The 18,891-nt window shown below is 35.4% G+C and overlaps 2 protein-coding genes and 1 long non-coding RNA gene across 7 annotated transcripts in view; 1 reads left to right on the plus strand and 2 right to left on the minus strand.

Annotated features, from left to right (window-relative positions):
* Window positions 1-645: 645 nt before the first annotated feature.
* LOC101886216 (interleukin-2 receptor subunit beta) overlaps window positions 646-18,891 on the plus strand; it is a 31,612-nt gene continuing 13,366 nt past the window's right edge. For 2 of the 4 annotated variants that reach the window (XM_073953476.1, XM_073953478.1), the window contains exon 1: window positions 7,314-7,443. The gene's annotated coding sequence lies outside the window, so the exon portion shown is untranslated. Of the gene's footprint in view, window positions 788-7,313; window positions 7,444-14,889; window positions 14,939-18,891 lie in introns of those variants that run through there. The other 2 variants (XM_073953479.1, XM_073953477.1) reach the window with 2 other exon arrangements.
* On the minus strand, window positions 877-3,825 carry rps19bp1 (ribosomal protein S19 binding protein 1). Its single transcript, NM_001386402.1, is given in 4 exon segments — window positions 877-1,643; window positions 1,774-1,871; window positions 3,031-3,159; window positions 3,638-3,825. Coding segments are annotated over 4 exon segments (408 nt in total). The 5' UTR covers window positions 3,687-3,825; the 3' UTR covers window positions 877-1,511.
* On the minus strand, window positions 10,773-13,395 carry LOC141386407 (uncharacterized). Of its 2 annotated transcripts, none has more exons than XR_012408362.1 (7): window positions 13,317-13,395; window positions 13,006-13,043; window positions 12,682-12,709; window positions 12,399-12,452; window positions 11,965-12,087; window positions 11,755-11,858; window positions 10,773-11,188 (listed from the first exon to the last, which is right to left on the minus strand). It is a non-coding gene; the product is annotated as an uncharacterized lncRNA (long non-coding RNA). The 2 variants fall into 2 exon arrangements; XR_012408361.1 differs by having other exon boundaries at window positions 12,399-12,458.

Raw genomic sequence — 18,891 nt, forward strand, 5'->3', positions numbered from 1 at the left:
ATATTAAAGAAAACACAATAAATAAATACATAATTTAGAGTCACTGGGATGGTTCAGTTGTGTCTTCAGAAAATGTATGCTGTTTCTATGTAAATAATGATTTTCGGTTTACTTCACTTTATTTCGGAGTCATCGATGGCAGCTAAAACATAATTAATAGATGAAAAATTACAAAACAGCATGTAAAAGCTTTGATTACTGAAATATAATCAGATATTGAACAGAAAAGCAATACTGTTAAAAAAAGACTCAAAATACTAGAAATTCCAGAAAAAAAGAACTCCTGAAAAGTGCATTTGTCATCATTATACATCTTTTTTTTTCTCTTTGGTTTTTTAATAAAACAATGACCCACATTGAATTTATGCCCAAAGGGAAAAATATATATATATGTAAAACCCATGTAGCAGTTTTAATGACATTGTCTTGTTTGCAGGAATATTTGCTAAATTATTTAATACAGGTTATGACTAAACCTTTTACTGCAAGTTATTCTGAAGGGCCCATGTCATTTTGGGGCTCCATCATCCCCCGTGCTCTTCAATTTCCTCCGCGATAGAAGTGGCACCCCTGGCTGAAGTAGTTCCGGCAGGTTTGAGTGCATTACCGCTCCATATCACTCCGCTGAATAATTAGAGTTATTTCACAGCTACAACAGTCAGAAATCACATCAGAACACAACAGGAGGAGGAGATGAGGAGGACACTAGTGCTGCACACAGGAGACACTTGAGGAGGACACACACCTGAACAACACACTCTCAAATACAGCATCTGGTAGTCGTATTGTAAGTGGATTAAATGACTCCAGTCTGCTGAATTATTCAAAAACACATGCACAAAGTCTGTGCTTGAAAAATATGAGACAAAGGCAGAATTGCAGGAAAAAATCTGAAGCAATATTAGATTTATTATAGCACTGTATATAATGTTTACATCTTTCACTGAAAGTGGATCATCTTGTGTTTGACGGTGCAGAGAAAATATCATGTACATTAACTTTCACTTCTACAACACTACAGGAGTCCTCAGATTCATTTACACTGCTGATGTTGTCTTCTTCAATTTTGTGTCTTGTTTCTAGTCCAAATATCTGAACATTCTTAAACCAAGAAGCATTTCTAGACAAGCACAACACAGAGTGATGTTTTCAGAAATAAGGAGTCAAATGAAGTGAGTTTCTCCTTAAAATAAGCAGAATAATCAGACAGCAGGGTGAGCCAAGTAATAGTGTTTTGCTTTTGATATGAGATTATTCAGCTTGATTTAGGGGGAAACTCTCCTCATTTTAACTCATTATTTCTATATTTTCAGCTCGTGTATAAAATGTTTCTTGGTTTAAGCATTTTTAGATATTTGCACAATAAACCAAAGCAAATCTCTGAGTAAGAGCAGCATTATTATCAGTGTACATGTGAAAATAATCAATAATAATAACAGTTTTAAAGGAACGCTGCTGCTATTGATGATAATCTCAGATGTCTGCAGTGCTTCAGTCCTGATGAATGTTGATCAGAGCCGGGAGAAATACTCCTGCTGGAAGGTCTGGAACTCCTGCTCGGTGAAGACGGATGTTTCTTTGGGTTTGGCTTCGGGCAGATCCGGCTGATCACAGGAGCGCCGGCTGGAGCTCTGCTGGACCTCCTAAACAAACACAACACGTCATTTAAAAGTCTTGCTGCTCAGATTAGGGAAACAATCTTTAAAACACAATCTAAATAGATGATTCTGCCCCTGGATGTGCTGTGGGCTGCTTCAGGATTGGGGTTCAGACCTTTGCTGTGTGCTGTTTCTGTGTTGTGGAGCTGGTCCTCAGGAAATACTTCAGGTTTGAGCTCAGCTGACTCTTCTTCTGTTTCTTCCTGTATTCATCTGTGAAGAGCAGAAACATCCCTCAGCTGCACTTTCAACTGATTCATTTCATTTCTTCATTTATTTACGTATAAAGCACACATCAACAGCAATAGTTGACCACTGAGCTGTACATCGATGCAAAGCTATATCAAATAGATAAAAGTAAACATAACAATAAATACAATAATAATACGACGTAAACAATGGAAATTACATTATTAGTGTGAAGGTTTTTTTTTTTACTTGGGTTTGAGCTGATTTAAAGTGATTTTTAAGGTGGTTTTGATCAGATCTGAAGTAGTTTTGAGCTGATCTGAGGTGGTTTTGAGATGATATGAAGAGGTTTTAAGCTGTTCTAGAGTGGTTTTGAGCTGGTCTAAGGTGATTTTTAATTCATCTGAAGTGGTTTTGAGCATGTCTAAAGTGGTTTTGAGCATGTCTAAAGTGTTTTGAGCATGTCTAAAGTAATTCTGAGCTGGTCTAAAGAGGTTTTGAGCTGGCCTAAAGTGAGTCTGAGCTGGTCTAAAGTGGTTTTGAGCTGACCTGAGTTGGTTTTGAGCAAGTCTAAAGAGAATCTGAGCTAGTCTAAAGTGATTCTGAGCAGGTCTGAGGTGGTTTTAAGCTGACCTGAGCTGGTTTTGAACAAGTCTAAAGAGATTCTGAGCTACCCTAAATGGGGTTCTGAGCTAGTCTAAAGTGATTCTGATGTGGTTTTGAGCTGGTCTAAAGTGGTTTCAAGCTGGCCTAAAGTGAGTCTGAGCTGGTCTAAAGTGGTTTTGAGCTGGCCTAAAGCGAGTCTGAGCGAGTCTAAAGTGGTTTTGAGCTGAACTTAGTTGGTTTTGAGCAAGTCTAAAGATTTACTAAAGGGTTTCTGAGCTAGTCTAAATTGATTCTGAGCTGGTCTGAGGTGGTTTTGAGCTGGTCTAAGGTGGTTCTGACCTAGCCTAAAGTGAGTCTAAGCTAGTCTAAAGTGGTTTTGAGCTGACCCGAGGTGGTTTTGAGCACATCTAAAGTGATTCTGAGAAAGTTTTAAGTGGTTCTGAGCTGGTCTGAGGTGGTTTTGAGCTGGTTAATGTGGTTTTGAACTGGTCTGAAATGGTTATAAGCTGGTCTGAGGTGGTTTTTACAAGATTTATATTGGTTTTTAGCTGGCCTGCGGTGGTTTCGTGTCACTGACCCACGGCTGATCGAATGTGCTTGTCCTTGACGGTGTTGTTGTTGCTCTGCGATGATTGTCCGGCTCTCTGTAGCTGTCGGATCCGCTTCTTGCTAGAACTGTTCCTTTTCTGCTTATGCTTCGCTCCATCTACACACACACACACACACACACACACACACACACACACACACACACACACACACACACTTAATTCCACCCAGTGTTGCATTAATGCACTGTAACATAAGTTAACACTGCATCACGAGATACATAATCTTATTGCTCTAGTAACTAGTAAAGTAATGCCTATTTTTATTTCAGATGTAAATCAACATTTCCTTCAGCTAGAGCTTCATTCACGACACATTTCACTTTGGTGTAGAAGTTAATTATATTTTAACTATTGTTTGTTATAATATTATAAATAAGCAAGCTCAGCACACGTAATGCATGTAAACTACTTAATGAATACACAAGCAACAGAATAACGAAAGTTACACGTTTCACAGATCAATTCGTCTCATAACTGGTGAACTCTTATTATATTTATGTTTAATATGTATTATATTGATGTTTATAACTGTGAAGCCACAGACGAACATAGGCTTAGCGGCCGGATAGTTACCTTTCTCGCTGAATAATTCAAGTCCTCTTCGAATCACAGACGCTGACATAATAAAAATAAAGAGTCGTGTTTAATTAAAAGTATAAATGTTTACTAAAGTGAGGCGTTGAGTGTTTTTCACGGCATGTGTGAGAGTTCCGCGTGTGCGCCACAACAAACAGCCGACCAGGAAACACGGTGCAGCCACACAGTTCCGCTTCAACCCGAGTCAACCCAGTCACGTGACAAAACAATATTTAAATACATATTTAAGTTGTGCTTCATTGATTTATATATAAAGCTAACAACTTTAACTACTAATACAAGAATTTAAGATTCACTCCTACATGAGATTTCAGTCATAATCAACAAATCAGACACTTCTGACTGAGCTAAACTTGCTAGCAACATAGCAAAACTTACTAATGTGTAATCAAATGCTAGCAGCTAGCAACAAATTTCTTTGACAGTCAGACACACTCATAGATATATGTATATCTATGAGACACACAGAAAACCAAATAGGCTACATGTTAACAGCCACATAGCCATGTCTTAAACCCTCTTAAAGTTAAAACTGTGTATAATTAAAAGTAAATTATGATTTAAACTGTGTGTAGGGTTCATGTCCTTAACTGATTCCAAACATCTTCAGAGTTTCTGCTCAAGTAAACACTGAAGTTTGGCCATTTTATTCACACTATTGCTTATTCGTTATTGTAAGCAAAGTTTTTTTGACTCATTTAAACATTCAAACTAGAGCAAACGCTCGACTCGGGAAACAGACTCATGTGATTATAACCATCTTGTGATTTTTATTCCCTGTTATTCAGGGTTTTTGACTGTGTTGCAACGCCTCAATCCCCTGACCATCAGTCGGAACCTTCGACACACAAATGTCCAAACAGTGGAAACATTTCATTTCTCAATAGTTCAAACCTAAATGAGCAGGACACACCGATGCAGTCTGTCCACTAAAAAGCTTGACAAATACAGCAAATGTATGTATTCTAATATTCTTATTAGTTTTAATTGTTTGCAAATGTATTAATAGCTGAAACACCTGTGCAGGTTTAACAAGGATCAGTTTAAGATTTTTTTAGGACAAAGTAAAGAACATTTAAGGAACAAGTTGAAGAGTTGAGAACAGTATGACTTTAGCAATAACTTGAGAATGCAACTTCCAATGGATCTCCAAAACTTTTAAACTCATTTTTATTAAATAGTGATAATAGGCTAACAATAATAATAGCTAAAAATCTAAATATGCTGTATTTTCTGATAACAGTAAATTTCTCACTATTTTTGTCTTGCTTTCAAGTGTAAATGTCTAAAATTTCATCAATCAAAGTATAGGAAGCAAACTGACTACATGGGCTAGTCTTCTTTGATAATGCTATACTGTATTATAATATAGTAACACATATAGTGTGCTAGATAGATTATTAATTTTCAAGCTACATGTTTGCAATTGCATCATTGTTTAATTCAGACTTTTAACGTTACAATTTGTGAAGATTAATACATTTAATTCAAACTACAGAAACTGATAAATTAATTAATGCAACTTTTAATTTGTTTTTTTCTTATATCTTTGTTGTTTTTCAGTTGTTGTGATGAAAATAAAGGAATTAAATTTTTATCATCATCAGTAGGCTATTATTTCAGCACTGACCTTATAACAAAATATCTAGATATTATCATAAACATTGAATGATTTTGTCTGTTGTCTGACAAGGCAATGCCTAATTTTAGACGTGTATGCTGTTGTATAATATTCGTTAAGAAACTGTTAATAAACATTGTTCCTTCAGTTTCATCGAGCGACGAGTAATAATAATCACAGAGCGCATGCGCGTGTATTCCGCGTCGCCGCCAGAGCGCGCAGTGACATTATGACATTCAGTGACATATTTATTTATTTATTTATTTATTTTTTAAACTTGAGGGTAAGACATTTAAGAATCAAGAACAGTACATAAATTAAAGTCATTACAAAATGAAATAGTTCTGTTTGCTTTCTTATTTTTAGATAATGAAATTAATTGTATATAATGACTAAATTCTTGCAAAAACACAGGAAAATATGGTTTTGTATTAGTAAATTTGCATTTGTGGATATGGAATTTACAAAGAAAATAAATTAAATTTATAACAAAACAAGCATTTCTCTTAGTAGGGGCAGATTCATAATAACCAAAAACAATTTCTTTAAAAGTAACAGAAACATCTTGTTGTATAATATCATTAATAAATAATCCAATATGTTTCCAAAATTGTACAGCATAATTACACTCCCAAAATAAATGAAAAACAGTTTCAGTATGAAATTGACAAAATGAACATTTTACATCAATATTAGAATTAAACTTTTTCAAAAATTGTTTTATAGGAAAAAATTTGTTGATCAATTTAAAAGACACCTCTTTGACCTTGTTGGTGAGAAAATATTTTTGTTGCAAAGATCATTTTTTTTCCCATATCAAATCTCTATAGATATTATTCCAATAAGAGATTACAGGGGACAATGTAGCAACTTTTTCAATAAAAAGAGATCTAATTTTGTAATTTCTATCTTTTTTGTTTGAAAAACTAATTTTACCCACAAATGTTTCTGTCGGATCAGAAAGGTACACTTTTTTAGGAGTGAGATGAATGGTTCTTTTAAAGAGCATAGTAATTCCTGATGTTATAGCTCCCATAACAATGGCGAAATTTTTTGGACTTACTGGTATGTTATACGCGGAAATAAATTCAAAGTAATTCATTAAAAAACCTCTGTTGTTAAATAACTGACTAACTAAAAGCAAACCGTTGTTAAACCAATCACTGAAAAACAAAGATTTATTTGCGCAGTGACATTCAGATCCACAGAAGACAAACCAACCAGCGCACGCGTTCCCTTCACCGTGTTTATAGCACTGATATATACAGTATATAAGGATAAAAAAATATATATATTAATTCATATTAGGAATATGTGAATATCTGACATATGATCTTTTTATATCGGATATATTATAAGATCTTTTCTAATCACCGTTTTACATGTTCAAAGTGCTGCAAGTTTCCACTGTAGTAACTTGGTAAATACTAATGTTTTAACCTGTAACAGCCTATTTAAACACTTTGTTAATGAATGTTATACTGTATTAACTATATAGTGAACTGAAAACTGTTATAAGAGTTTACTTTAGTAATGTGTAGTGTAATAAAGTAGACCTATAACTCAACTTTATTTCTAAAGCACTTTTACACAACCACAATGGGTACCAAAGTGCTGTAGCCTACATACAAACACACAAAAAAGCCTACAAAAACATGCAAACAGCCTAAACACAGCCTACAATCCACAACACACGATTGAAAGCTAAAGAAAATAAATGGGTCTCAATGACCTTTGTCATCAATGACCAAATATAGACGTGCAATACATGCAAATATTGAGTAATCTGATTATATTCTGTTACTAGGCCTATCAGATACAATTACCACTACAGATGATTTCAAGTAGCTTCTTCACTTTAGTATGTTTCAAAACCCTAATTATTTTAAATATAGTGTTTACTATTTGTGACATCACCGAAGAAGAAAAAGAAGAAGAGAGATGGAAGTTTAAGGAAAGAGAACCAGGGGATTTTTAGTCTGTGGTTTCCACAGAAGCGAGAGAGAAAACCGCAGAGGGTTTTTAAACTCCATTCTCTCAAACCAGAACTCAGAAAACAGCAGAATGAAAAAGGAAAGAGCTTTATCAGCTTCAGCCTTTCCCCAGCCTGAGGATCCAGTGATCAGAGAATCAGAGATCAGGAGATGAAGAACAGTGGAAGGTCAGTCAATCATCCACTGCTGCTGATAGCAGGGGGTTATCAATCGATTATCCATCATGTGGGTGATTGGGTGAGGAGCTGATGAAGATAGAGGATGATGATGGTGTTTGATTAGGTGATGGAAAAAGAGCAGAAGGATGTGACAGAAGAGGTGTGGGTGAAGGAGGATGTAGCGGCTCTGTTCTCGTAATGTGTGTGTGTGTGTGTGTGTGTGTGTGTGTGTGTGGCTTAGATATTTGTGTGAATCCAGGAAGAAACAAGATAGTCGCTCTTATCAGCAGCTTTATTAAAATGGACTACATATATTTATATATATATATATATTGCTAATCAATATGATTGGCCCTAATGTTACAATAAAAATGCGCCAAGTGATGCTAAACATATTTGTAAAGATATTAGTTTAATGAGTTGAATTAATAACTAAATACTTAACTTAACTATACTTAACTATAACTTTAGTCTTTGCCATGATGACTTCATCATATTTTATTATTTTGCAAGACAGTTTTCAGCTTCAAGTTCAATTTAAAGGCTTCATTAGGCAAGTTTTGTTGAGTTACTGGACAACAGTGGTTTGTAGACAATTGAGAATAATAATGCTTAAGGTGGCTAATCATTTTGAACAATTATTCCAACCAAACTAGTAGGAATAAGACTTTCACCAAAAGAAAAATAGAAAAATATTATTAAATTATTAAATATTATAGGAAACACTGTGAAAATGTGCTCGCTTTGTCAAACATCACTTAACAAATATTTAAACAAGAGTCTCTCTCTCTCTCTTTCTCTCTCTCTCTCTCTATTTATATATATGGAAAATGTGTTGTGTGTGTGTGTGTGTGCCATCTTTATGTGTCTGTCTGATTATGTGTGCATGCATGCAGGTTAATAATTGTGTGTTCATGTGTGTGTGTTTATGTAATTGCACAAGTTTGTATGTGTGTGTGTGTTTATGTGTGTGTGTGTATGTTTATATGTGTGTGTGTTTATGTCGGTGTGTGCATGTGTATATGCAGGTTAATAATTGTGTGTTTATGTGTGCATTTGCATGTTTATTTGTGTGTGTGTGTTTCTGTCTGTGTGTGCATGTGTATGTGCATGTTTATATGTTTGTGAACATGTGTGTGCATCTTAATATTTGTGTATTTATGGATTTTTGTGCATGCCTATATTTGTGTTTATGTGTGTGTGTGTGCATGTTGAAATTTATGGATGTGTGTGTGTATGGTAATATTTGTGTGTGCATGTGTGTCTGCATGTTTAAGTGTGTAGTTATGTGTGTGTGTGTTTATGTTTGTGTGTGCATGTTTATATTTGTTTGTGTATGCTTTATTTAGCTGTTTAAGTGTGTGTGTGCATGTTTACGTGTGTATTTATGTGTGTGTGTGTGCATGTTTATATTTGTGTGTGCATGCTTTATTTAGCTGTTTAAGTGTGTGTGTGTGTGTGTGTGTGCATGTTTACGTGTGTATTTTTGTTTGTGTGTGTGCATGTATGTGTGTTTGTGTATGCATGTTTATATTTGTGTGTGCATGCTTTATTTAGCTGTTTGTGTGTATGTGTGCATGTGTGTGTATGGTAATATTTGTGTGTGCATGTTTGTGTGTGTGTATGTGTGTGTGCATATTTAAGTGTGTATTTTTTGTGTGCGTGTCCATGTGTGTTTTTTGTGTGTGCATGTTTATATTTGTGTGTTTATGTGTGTGCATATAAAAATTTCCGTGCGCGCATGTGCATGAGTGTGTATGTTCAAGCTGTGTGTGCATATTTATAATTATGTGTACATGGTTATTTTGTGTGTATTTTTGTGTGTGTATGTGTTGTTTATGCATGGTTATGTGTGTGCGTTTGCATGTGTATATGTGTGTGTGTTTTGTGTGTGTGTGTGTGGTTTGACCTTCATCATTTACACCTACAGTTGTCATATTTTGCTGTTTCCATGTGTTGTGAGGCCCTTCAGATGACCCTGATATTAAAAGCTCTCTGTGTTTTTAGAGCCTATATAAGTATTAATGATGAAAAGTGTCTCTGGTAGCTTTACCAACATATGTGTGTGTTTGTGCACTTTATGTGTGTTCAGCCGCGTTTGCATATGTGTGTTTAGTGTGTGTATGTGTATGTGCACTATATGTGTGTGTTTAGTATTTCTGTGTTCAGTGTGTGTGTGTATGTGTGTGTGTGTGTATGTGTGTGTTTAGTGTGTATGTGTTCAGTGTGTGTGTGTGTGTGTGTGTGTGTATGTGTGTGTTTAGTGTGTATGTGTTCAGTGTGTGTATGTGTGTGTGCACTATATGTGTGTGTTTAGTGTGTATGTGTTCAGTGTGTGTGTGTGTGTGTGTGTTTGTGGTAAAGCCACAGGTTTTTTCCGCCCTCAATCTGCAGATCTCCTCTATCTCTCCTGGCCCAGAGACCAGTATAAGCTCGATCTGTTCATTACTCCCTATTTACTCTCTCTCAATGAGTTTCTTTTCTCTGTTGAACACAAAAGAAGATATTTTGAAGAATGTTGGAAATCGGTAACCATTGACTTCCATAGTAGGAAAGCAAACTCCAGCATTCTTCAGAATATCTTCTTTGTTTTAAACAGCGTAAAGGAACTCACGAATGTTTGAAGGATCCTGTTTTGGGTGACCTGGCCCTTAAACATGTACATGATGATCACAGTGCTGATGAAGGTGATGCTTCTTTAATATATAAATACAAGAGTGAAGCTGAGAAAGTGTCTCTGCACTGTAAAAAATTTGACCTTAAATTCACAGTAAATTACTGGCTAATAATTGCATTACTTTCACAGTAAATTACTGTATGTAAATTCACAGTAAATTATTGTGAGGTAGTTCACAGTAATTTACTGTGGTTTTGTCACATTAAATTATTGTGAAATTACAACCATATATTGTAACTTTACAGTAGATAATAAAGTCCGTTACTGTAATTTCACAGTATTATCTTGTAGAATTAACTATATTTTACTGTGAATTTGCAAAACGATTACTGTGATTTAGCAGTAGGTTGCAGTTTAAATACCTGATTTAACTGCAAAGTTACAGTTATATCCCGGATTACTGTAATTTAACAGTTTGGTGCTGTAAAATTTCAAAGCAATTTTAGGTCACACAAAAATGAAAATTCTATCTTGATTTACTCACCCTCAGGTTGTTCCAGCTCTGTTAAAAATGATTTTTTTTTTGTTAAACACAGGAATAAAAATATCAAATATTCTTCTTTGTGTCCAAACAACCTGAGGATGCGTAAATGACGACAGAATCTTCATTTTTGGGTGATCTGAAAAGACTCTAGAATCAAAATAAAAACAAACACACATACATTTTACAGATTTATTTAACAGCTTAATGACATCTGTGTAAACATTTCAGAAAACTTTCAAAAGGTGAAGGTGAAGCCTCAAAAAATACTATAAGAACATATTCATAAAAAAATCTGACATCATATGTAGCATACATATAAAAAGCAGTGCTTCAGAGTGCGCTCTCTCTCATTATATATATATATATATATATATATATATATATATATATATATATATATATATATATATATATATACACACACACACACACACACACAAGAGAGAGAGACAAAACTTCTTGCTAAATTAGGCAGTCGTCTATTCAAGGTCAATCATTTTCCTGATAATTTTACACACTTGCTGGTTGATGTGTCTTCTCTGCTTCTTTGACTTCGTCTGTCTTCCATCTCCAAACTGGTGCCCAAAAAGCACCTATAAGCAAAAGGGCAGACAAACAGTTAGCTTCATACAACACTACTGGGACACTACTGCTGCACTACAGAGCAAAATTACTGTTAGCTCAGTTTGAACATGCTGACAATACTGTAGCTCAGTCAAACTGCAATCATTTAAACAAAAACATTTCCATCACAAACACACAATCAAGAACAGTCCAACAACAAATAGTGGTTTTAATGACCTAGGCAGAGCATTTTAAAACAGTTGATTTGATTTACACCTTCTGTTTACAGACTATAATCTAATGCTGGGTTCACACTTATTGCAAAGTTAACACATGCATCACAGTACTTGCTCTTGAATACTAGCAGGATGTTTCTTGCATCAAGCTAATTTTTCATAATTTAAATATTAGGAAAATTTTGCAAAAAAACTTGATTGAAGTGATACACCACTTGAGTTGTATTCATTTCAATCAAGTTTTTTGCAAATATTCCAAATATTTTTCAACGTTTTTTGAGTTTCACTTAATTTGTGCTGCCCAGTAAAAATTTCCCACTATTTATGCATTTGCAATGACTTGCATGTAATCCACTCACCTGAATAGGTAACTTCACATATGGTATAAGAGCCCCATCCTTTTAAAGACAGCTTCCCCTCTGGTCTCCAGCAAAGACAAACAAATTGTGTCTGCAACACGGCCCTTTATAACAAGGGGACAAGGGAAGTCATGACTTGTGCTCCTATACATTCCTTGTTTAACCCCCCCAAAACAAGACCTCAGTTACAATATTTATTGTTGACATTACCTTAAATTCCAGAGTGCAAAAGGCATCTTTAGCATACTTCAGTTTCAGACCAGATCCAAAGTCAGTTGTGAAATCCAGGTGAGGTCCCATGACCACTCGACCCTCCGAGTCCAAGGAATAAGACTAAAAGGGGGAAAGAAGGACTAAATTAGAGGTGTTTGTGAATAATTAATTTTTTTTGTAGAAACAAAGTTGACATTCTATGCTCTGCCTATTAAAAACCAAGCAAACAAACACACATGCCCAGTAAAATTGATAATAAAAATAAAAACTATAGTTTAAAAAAATCTTTGTCTAATATTTACTACTACTGGAGGTACTGGTGGAACTTCTGGAAGAAGAAAAAGAGTTTGTACAAGAAACTGCTCACAACAAATTTGTGAAAAACCTGACATTTAAAAATCTAATAAAAATGAGGAAGGCATCAACATTACCTTTAATAATCAAGCGAGGGTTGATTGGTAGCATCAGTGTTTCAACATCAATGGCTGTGGCTGCAAAAAAATATGAATATAATAAGAGTAGAATAGGACTCAACCTAACACACGCACACACATACTCTCTCTCTCTCTCTCTCTCTCTCTCTCTCTCTCTCTCTCTATATATATATATATATATATATATATATATATATATATATATATATATATATATATATAGGTTTAGATTGTGATAATGAATTTAGGTTATATTTGTGTGCTCAGAATTTACACTCACCTCACACTTCAGCTATTATCAGGTACACCTGAACACCAAAAAAAAAATCTACAGTTAGTGACAATATACAATTAGTTCTCATTAGTAAATGTTAGCACTGCATTAACACCAGTGAGAAATATACAATATGTACTGTGTTAGTTTAAAAGAATACAACTGAATTGTATTATAAGCCTCATTTAATAAAACAGTTAAGACTTGTTTCATAATGAGTTTAGTTTATTTAACTAACTTAACGTTAACGTTACAGTGAACAAAATTAACGTAAGTTACATGATGGTGACTAACCGTATAACGTTAACTTAAGTGAAGGCCAGAGCTTACCTTAACTTTAGTCGTTTCACCTTAACTTCAGTCTTGTACTGAAACAGAAAATGCAGTTAACAAGAAGTTAATTAAAGAAAATTCCCTTTCTTATTTCAGGAACTAACGTTAACGTTATGCTAATACCTCAGAGAACACTACAATCACCATCTGGCGTCGTTAATTTCTTGTTAAAAAAAAAGGCGCGCTTAAACCCTGTACGTGCGAGTACAACTGAAGTACTCGGTAAATTCCTGTTAAATGACATGCACTATACAGAAATACATATACAACAATCATTTAACGGACAAAAGTCATATTTTAACACTTACCGAGGATGAATCCGTTGGGTGAAGAGACGAGGCAGGCGTTGTCTGTGGTGATGGCGCTTGTTTGCGGTCGAGTCGAGTCAGTTCTGTTAAATGAATCGGCTCCTTTAAGTGAACTGTAAAGAGTCGAATTCGGCTCCTTTAAGTGAACAGTAAAGAGTCGAATTCGCCTGAAAACGATTCCGTTTTGTATAATATTGTAAGACGCAAACATATAATTCATTAATATTTCATCATATTGCTTGGTTCGTGTACTGCTTGTACACGAATTGCTTGTTGATGACTATGAGCTCATGAACACGTCTGATAAAATATCTGAATCTGATTCAATTTCACACGAGTCCTGAACCGAAGCAGTGTAAAAGTAATATATTGATTGAAATATAAAGTTAATTATTTTCTTCGCCATTCAAAATATTACATATCTCTGATTTTAACAATAAGAATAAAGTTCGTTTGGAGTGTATTGAGAAGTATTATTTTTTCCTCCCAGGATTCATTTTGCACCAAGCTGCATCAAGCTGTAATGGTGGATGAGAAGGCACATAATATTATAAATATTGCTTGTAATATGTAATGAAATAAAGTTTTAACACTTTTTCATGCGAGAATTTAGTTCTTCAAAACTCAAATCTGTGGATTGTTAGTAAAGATTGTGTGTAATTTTAAGTGTGTTTTGCCGGTAGCGGAGATCTATGACCTCCAGGCGGTAACGGCGCTCATTACTCATGTATCCGCCGAGAGGCGCCTGTCTTCAGGCTAGACATTATTGGGACAATTGCCCCGTCTTCAAAGGCTCTTTATGCGTCCGAAAATGAAGTTTTAACTGTTTTTCATGCTAGAATGTAGTTGTTTAAAACTCTAATCTGTGGTTTATTTATATAGATAAAAAAAAAAAAAAATATATATATATATATATATATATATATATATATATATATATATATATATATATATATATATATATATATATATATATATATATATATATATATATATATATATATATTTAATTCTAAATTAAAGATTAGTGACCTCCAGGCGATGAAAGGTGCCCAATACTCATGAAACCGTCTAAAGCAGACATTTACACTGACATTGAAATAATTGTTGGCTGTTTAACAGTCTTTGGTTTCATTAATTAATTACTTTTTATTCCAGTTTATTGTGTTTTGGCTAAGCACACAGTTGTTCATTAAATATTATTTCCTATTCTATGTTAACTGTATAAAATTAAATAAAGGTGCAGTACAACCAAAAAGATGTTGGTAACCAAATCGTTTTGGGGGCTATAACATTCTGTTATTATCTGTTAAAAGTTCATTTGTATTAATTTCTACGTTGAATTAAAAAAGGTTTGAATTTCTATAACTAACGTGCAAAAGATATAGCCCTTTTCACAGTAATTTGCTGTAATCACGCTACCTGCTGTAATTTCACAATAAAATTATGAATACAACATATTACTGTGAATTTTTCAGTTATATACTGTGAAGGGATACTAATGTAATTTACTGTGAAAAATTACAGTAACTTGTTGTGAAAACCTGGAAATTTTTTACAGTGTGCGTTTCAGTTTCGCTTGAGTCTGCTGGTGTGGATCAGAACTGAAAGGCTGATGTTAGGTGAGATGACGGTCTGAAAGTGAATGGAAATAGCCCCCAGAGCAGCAAGTGTCTGAATTCACACATCGCCTACTTTCATAGGCTGATATTTTCGAGTTCGAGAGCATCTCCAATATGCATATTTGTGTGTGTGTGAGGAATTAGGACTTGAAGAAACTCTCTTAGTAAATGTCTCCTAAATGTGTTCAGAAACACTTAAAGCTTTATATTTCACCACAATCCTCAAAATAATCATTTTAGAGGTCATTTTTTCATCATTTGACAGAGAATCATGTTACTCAGTGTGTGTTGGAAGCTGAATACTGAATCAAACTTTACACGTACGAAATCTGCCAATGGAATTAATCGTTTTTAGCCACTGATATCAATAAAGAAGCATTGTTTTTCATTGTACTGGTTTGTAATCTCTTTTAAATCTTGTTTTCTTGTCTGCTAAACACAAAAAAGTCCAATATAATGAGAGGGGTCTGGCTGCAGACCAGGGGCCTCATGTATCAACGCTGCGTACGCACAAAAACATTGCCTACACCAGGTTTCAGAATCGCTCACGTTTGGATTTACTAACAATTTCCATTCAATAAATGTGCAAATAAAATATGATGCACAGACTTATTAATGATTCCTACTTGTCTTTATCGTGATAAATAGTTGGCAAAATCTGATATGTAGCGGGGGAAAAAAGAAGCATGAGTTTATCAGACGCTGGATTCCAACCGAGTTCATCCTCGAACATGTCAAAACATGTAGACATGCGTTTTACGAGCTGCGCCACTGCGCTATTGAAGGGTCTTCAACATTTTACACCTATAAATCACACTATTTCTCTTTTAACTCCACACTGCGATGTTCAGACCCAACTGTGTTAACCGCATCAGCTAAACTCTCCCACTCTATTTTTTTCTTTTGTTGTTAATTCCGGAGGACAAACTTGCAAATAACACCGCTTTCCTCCGGTCTACCTCTGAAAGCAGCACCTCCAGCTCACATTCTGTTCAAAGTTTCTCTTTTTGCTTGCTTTTGCCATTGCTTAACATGTGCTGGAATAGTTGTCGGTTCATTCCGCTGTGGTGAACTCTTGATATATATAAAGGACTAAGCTGAAGGTAAATGAATGGATGATTGTAATATGATAACACCTTTCGCAAAGCTGCTGTGGAAGAGGAATTATTGTGAAGAGAGCAACACAAGCACACTTGAACTGAACTGAATATAAAAACTGAGGTCTGTCATTTATTAATAATCAATGCTGTCAGTTAGTCCCAGCTAATACTAATGTCAAAACTGATGAAACGTCTGGTTTTTCTGAGAATATTGAAGCGGTGGAAGAGGAAATGTGTCACAGAGCTTTAATGCGTCCACAGGATGTCTGACTCTTCTTTTACTATTCAGAGATCTGCATTATTCCTCATATCAGTGAATCAGATGATGATGATGATGATGATGATGATGATGATGATGATGTGCACACCAAAATATCATCTATTAAATTACACAATTACTTCTAGATGATTTCCATGCTGACCCTTATTTGACATCAGATAGACTGAAGCGGGATGATCCTGTGCGGTTCTGACAGATGGAAATCTAATATCTTTATTGATTATGATCAACAACAGCCTCGAGAGCTTCTGTTTTAATGATGGACAGTTAATACTTCATTCATTCTCCTTCAGCTTAGTCCCTTTATTCATCAGGGGCCACCACAGCGGAATGAACTGGCAACTATTCCCGAATATGCTTTATGGAGCGGACGCCCTTCCATTCGCAACCCAGTGCTGGAAAACACCTACACACACACACACACACACTCATACACTACGGCCAGTGTAGTTGATCAGTTCCCCTATAGCGCATGTGTTTGGACTGTGGGGGAAACCGGAGCACGCGGTGGAAACCAACGCCAACACGGGGAGAACATGCAAACTCCACACAGAAACACACACTGACCCAGCCGAAACTCAAACCAGAGACCTTCTTGCTGTGAGGCCACAGTGCTGACCACTGAGCCACTGTGCATGTAAATCACTATTTGTTCTTTTTAATTAATAACTGCAGGTTAATTAGACTTAACGGTTCCATACAGAGCTTTGAAATGTGCATTTCTAACTCAGTGTGTGACACAATCTCAACAGAAATATGAAGAGAGGGTGGGGCATATACTAGCCCCTCCCCTTTAGAAAAAACAAGCCAATAGCACTGCATTTTCTCAGAGCTCTGCCAGTTGAACTCAAGCGCATTAAATAAACAGCCAATGAGAAGTAGGGGGCGGGGCATGTCAGACCCTATAGAGCAGTGTTTCTCAACTGGTGGTGCGGGAACATTTTGAGTGGGTCGCGGAGTGTGTGGTCAAAATAACAAGAAAAGTTTAATTTTTTACTTATTTTACTTATACCGGACTTTTATTTTGAAATTCATGCGGGACAACCCTCACATTTGACATGTGAAATTTCATTTAATTATAGCAACAAATATGTCGAAGTGCAAGTACGACCCCTAATATGTAAAGTATGGATTTACATGTATTGACGACAAAAAAGCCTCAGTGTCATATGTAGTGAGGTGCTCTCATAAGAGCATGAAACCTTCTAAAAACGACATTTAGACAGCAGACAACATGTTTTATTAACAGTTCAGTTTAGTTCATGGTAACTGAACATTTCCTTACCCTGGCCACTGTTTACAGTATTTGTCGTTGTTACTCTGTAATATTTCTATAATTTGATCCATTTTTTAAATGACAGCAATAAAATATTGTTTATTTGTAAGTCTCTGTGAATGTCTTATGATGTATCAGTCACTACTTGTGTATGTTAACAAATAAACACAAATTAATTATAATTCCTAAAATTGTATTATAGTTCCTAAAAATTTGGGTCGTGGCTTGATGACCATGTAAAAATGCGGGGCCCATGGCTAAACCATTTGTGAACCCCTGCTATAGAGGATTTGATTGGTCAGAAGATTTGATGAGAACTGAAGTATGTGTCTCTGTATCTTGCGTTCTTGCTCTTTTCTCCTACTCTGTGTTGCAGATGCCCTCTCTTTACCTGCTTTTATTTGCAGTCAGGAGCACCGGTCATTTCAGCTGATTCTTTCCACCCGCCTCTCGTTCCCTTTTTTCCTATTTAGAGCAGTCATTCCCCTTCATGTCTGTCAGTATGCTGTCGCTTGTGTGTCTGTGTGAAGCATCAGTTACTCAGCCTGTATTTGTGTCCAGGTCTGCCAGTGAGTGAGCGTCCTGTTGTTTAAGCGTTCACCCAACTGGGTAACCTTGGTTTTGTTGCTTTTTGGAGACCTGCTCCCTAAAGACTTGGTTTTTCTGCATTTGAGTTCACGTCTTCTTTGGCTGTGACAGTATGAGGAGACAGTAAAAACATTGATGCATTAATGCTGAAGAGACTAACTGCACACTTACTAACAGGTTTATATCTTCTGTGTGAGCTTTCTACATTGTTGAGCTAGTGATTTGGAGACACTAGATTACAGATATCTTTAAGACGAATTTACTAATCTAAAATACTTTAGATTCAATGTTTAAAAAAGTTGACTCAACTCAAAATTGTAAGGCAACTTGCTGCAGAGCTTTTTTGAGTTGACTCAACTTTCAACCCAATACTGCTATTGACTCAATTTAAGTTGAGTAAACTGAAAAATGTGCTGAAGCTCGCTGCCTTGAAATTTTAAGTTGAGTCTACTTAGTTTTTTACGGTGTTCACAGCACTTTTAAATATATTAACAATCCCTTTAACTTTTGTTGTGGATTCAAGTTCCTTCTATATAAAGTAACTGACGTCAGTTTTCCCTTAAACACCGCACCTATACAAATAAAAGGACAAAGATATCAGGTATAGACGCTGAATGCGCTGTTGAAGTTATTTTATCACACACAGACACTTCAGCAAACTACATGATGCCATCCGCTCTCTGCTAATAATGTGAATGATGATGAAACA

This window comes from Danio rerio, chromosome 6, assembly GCF_049306965.1.
Source record: "Danio rerio strain Tuebingen ecotype United States chromosome 6, GRCz12tu, whole genome shotgun sequence".
Lineage (NCBI taxonomy): Eukaryota > Metazoa > Chordata > Actinopteri > Cypriniformes > Danionidae > Danio > Danio rerio.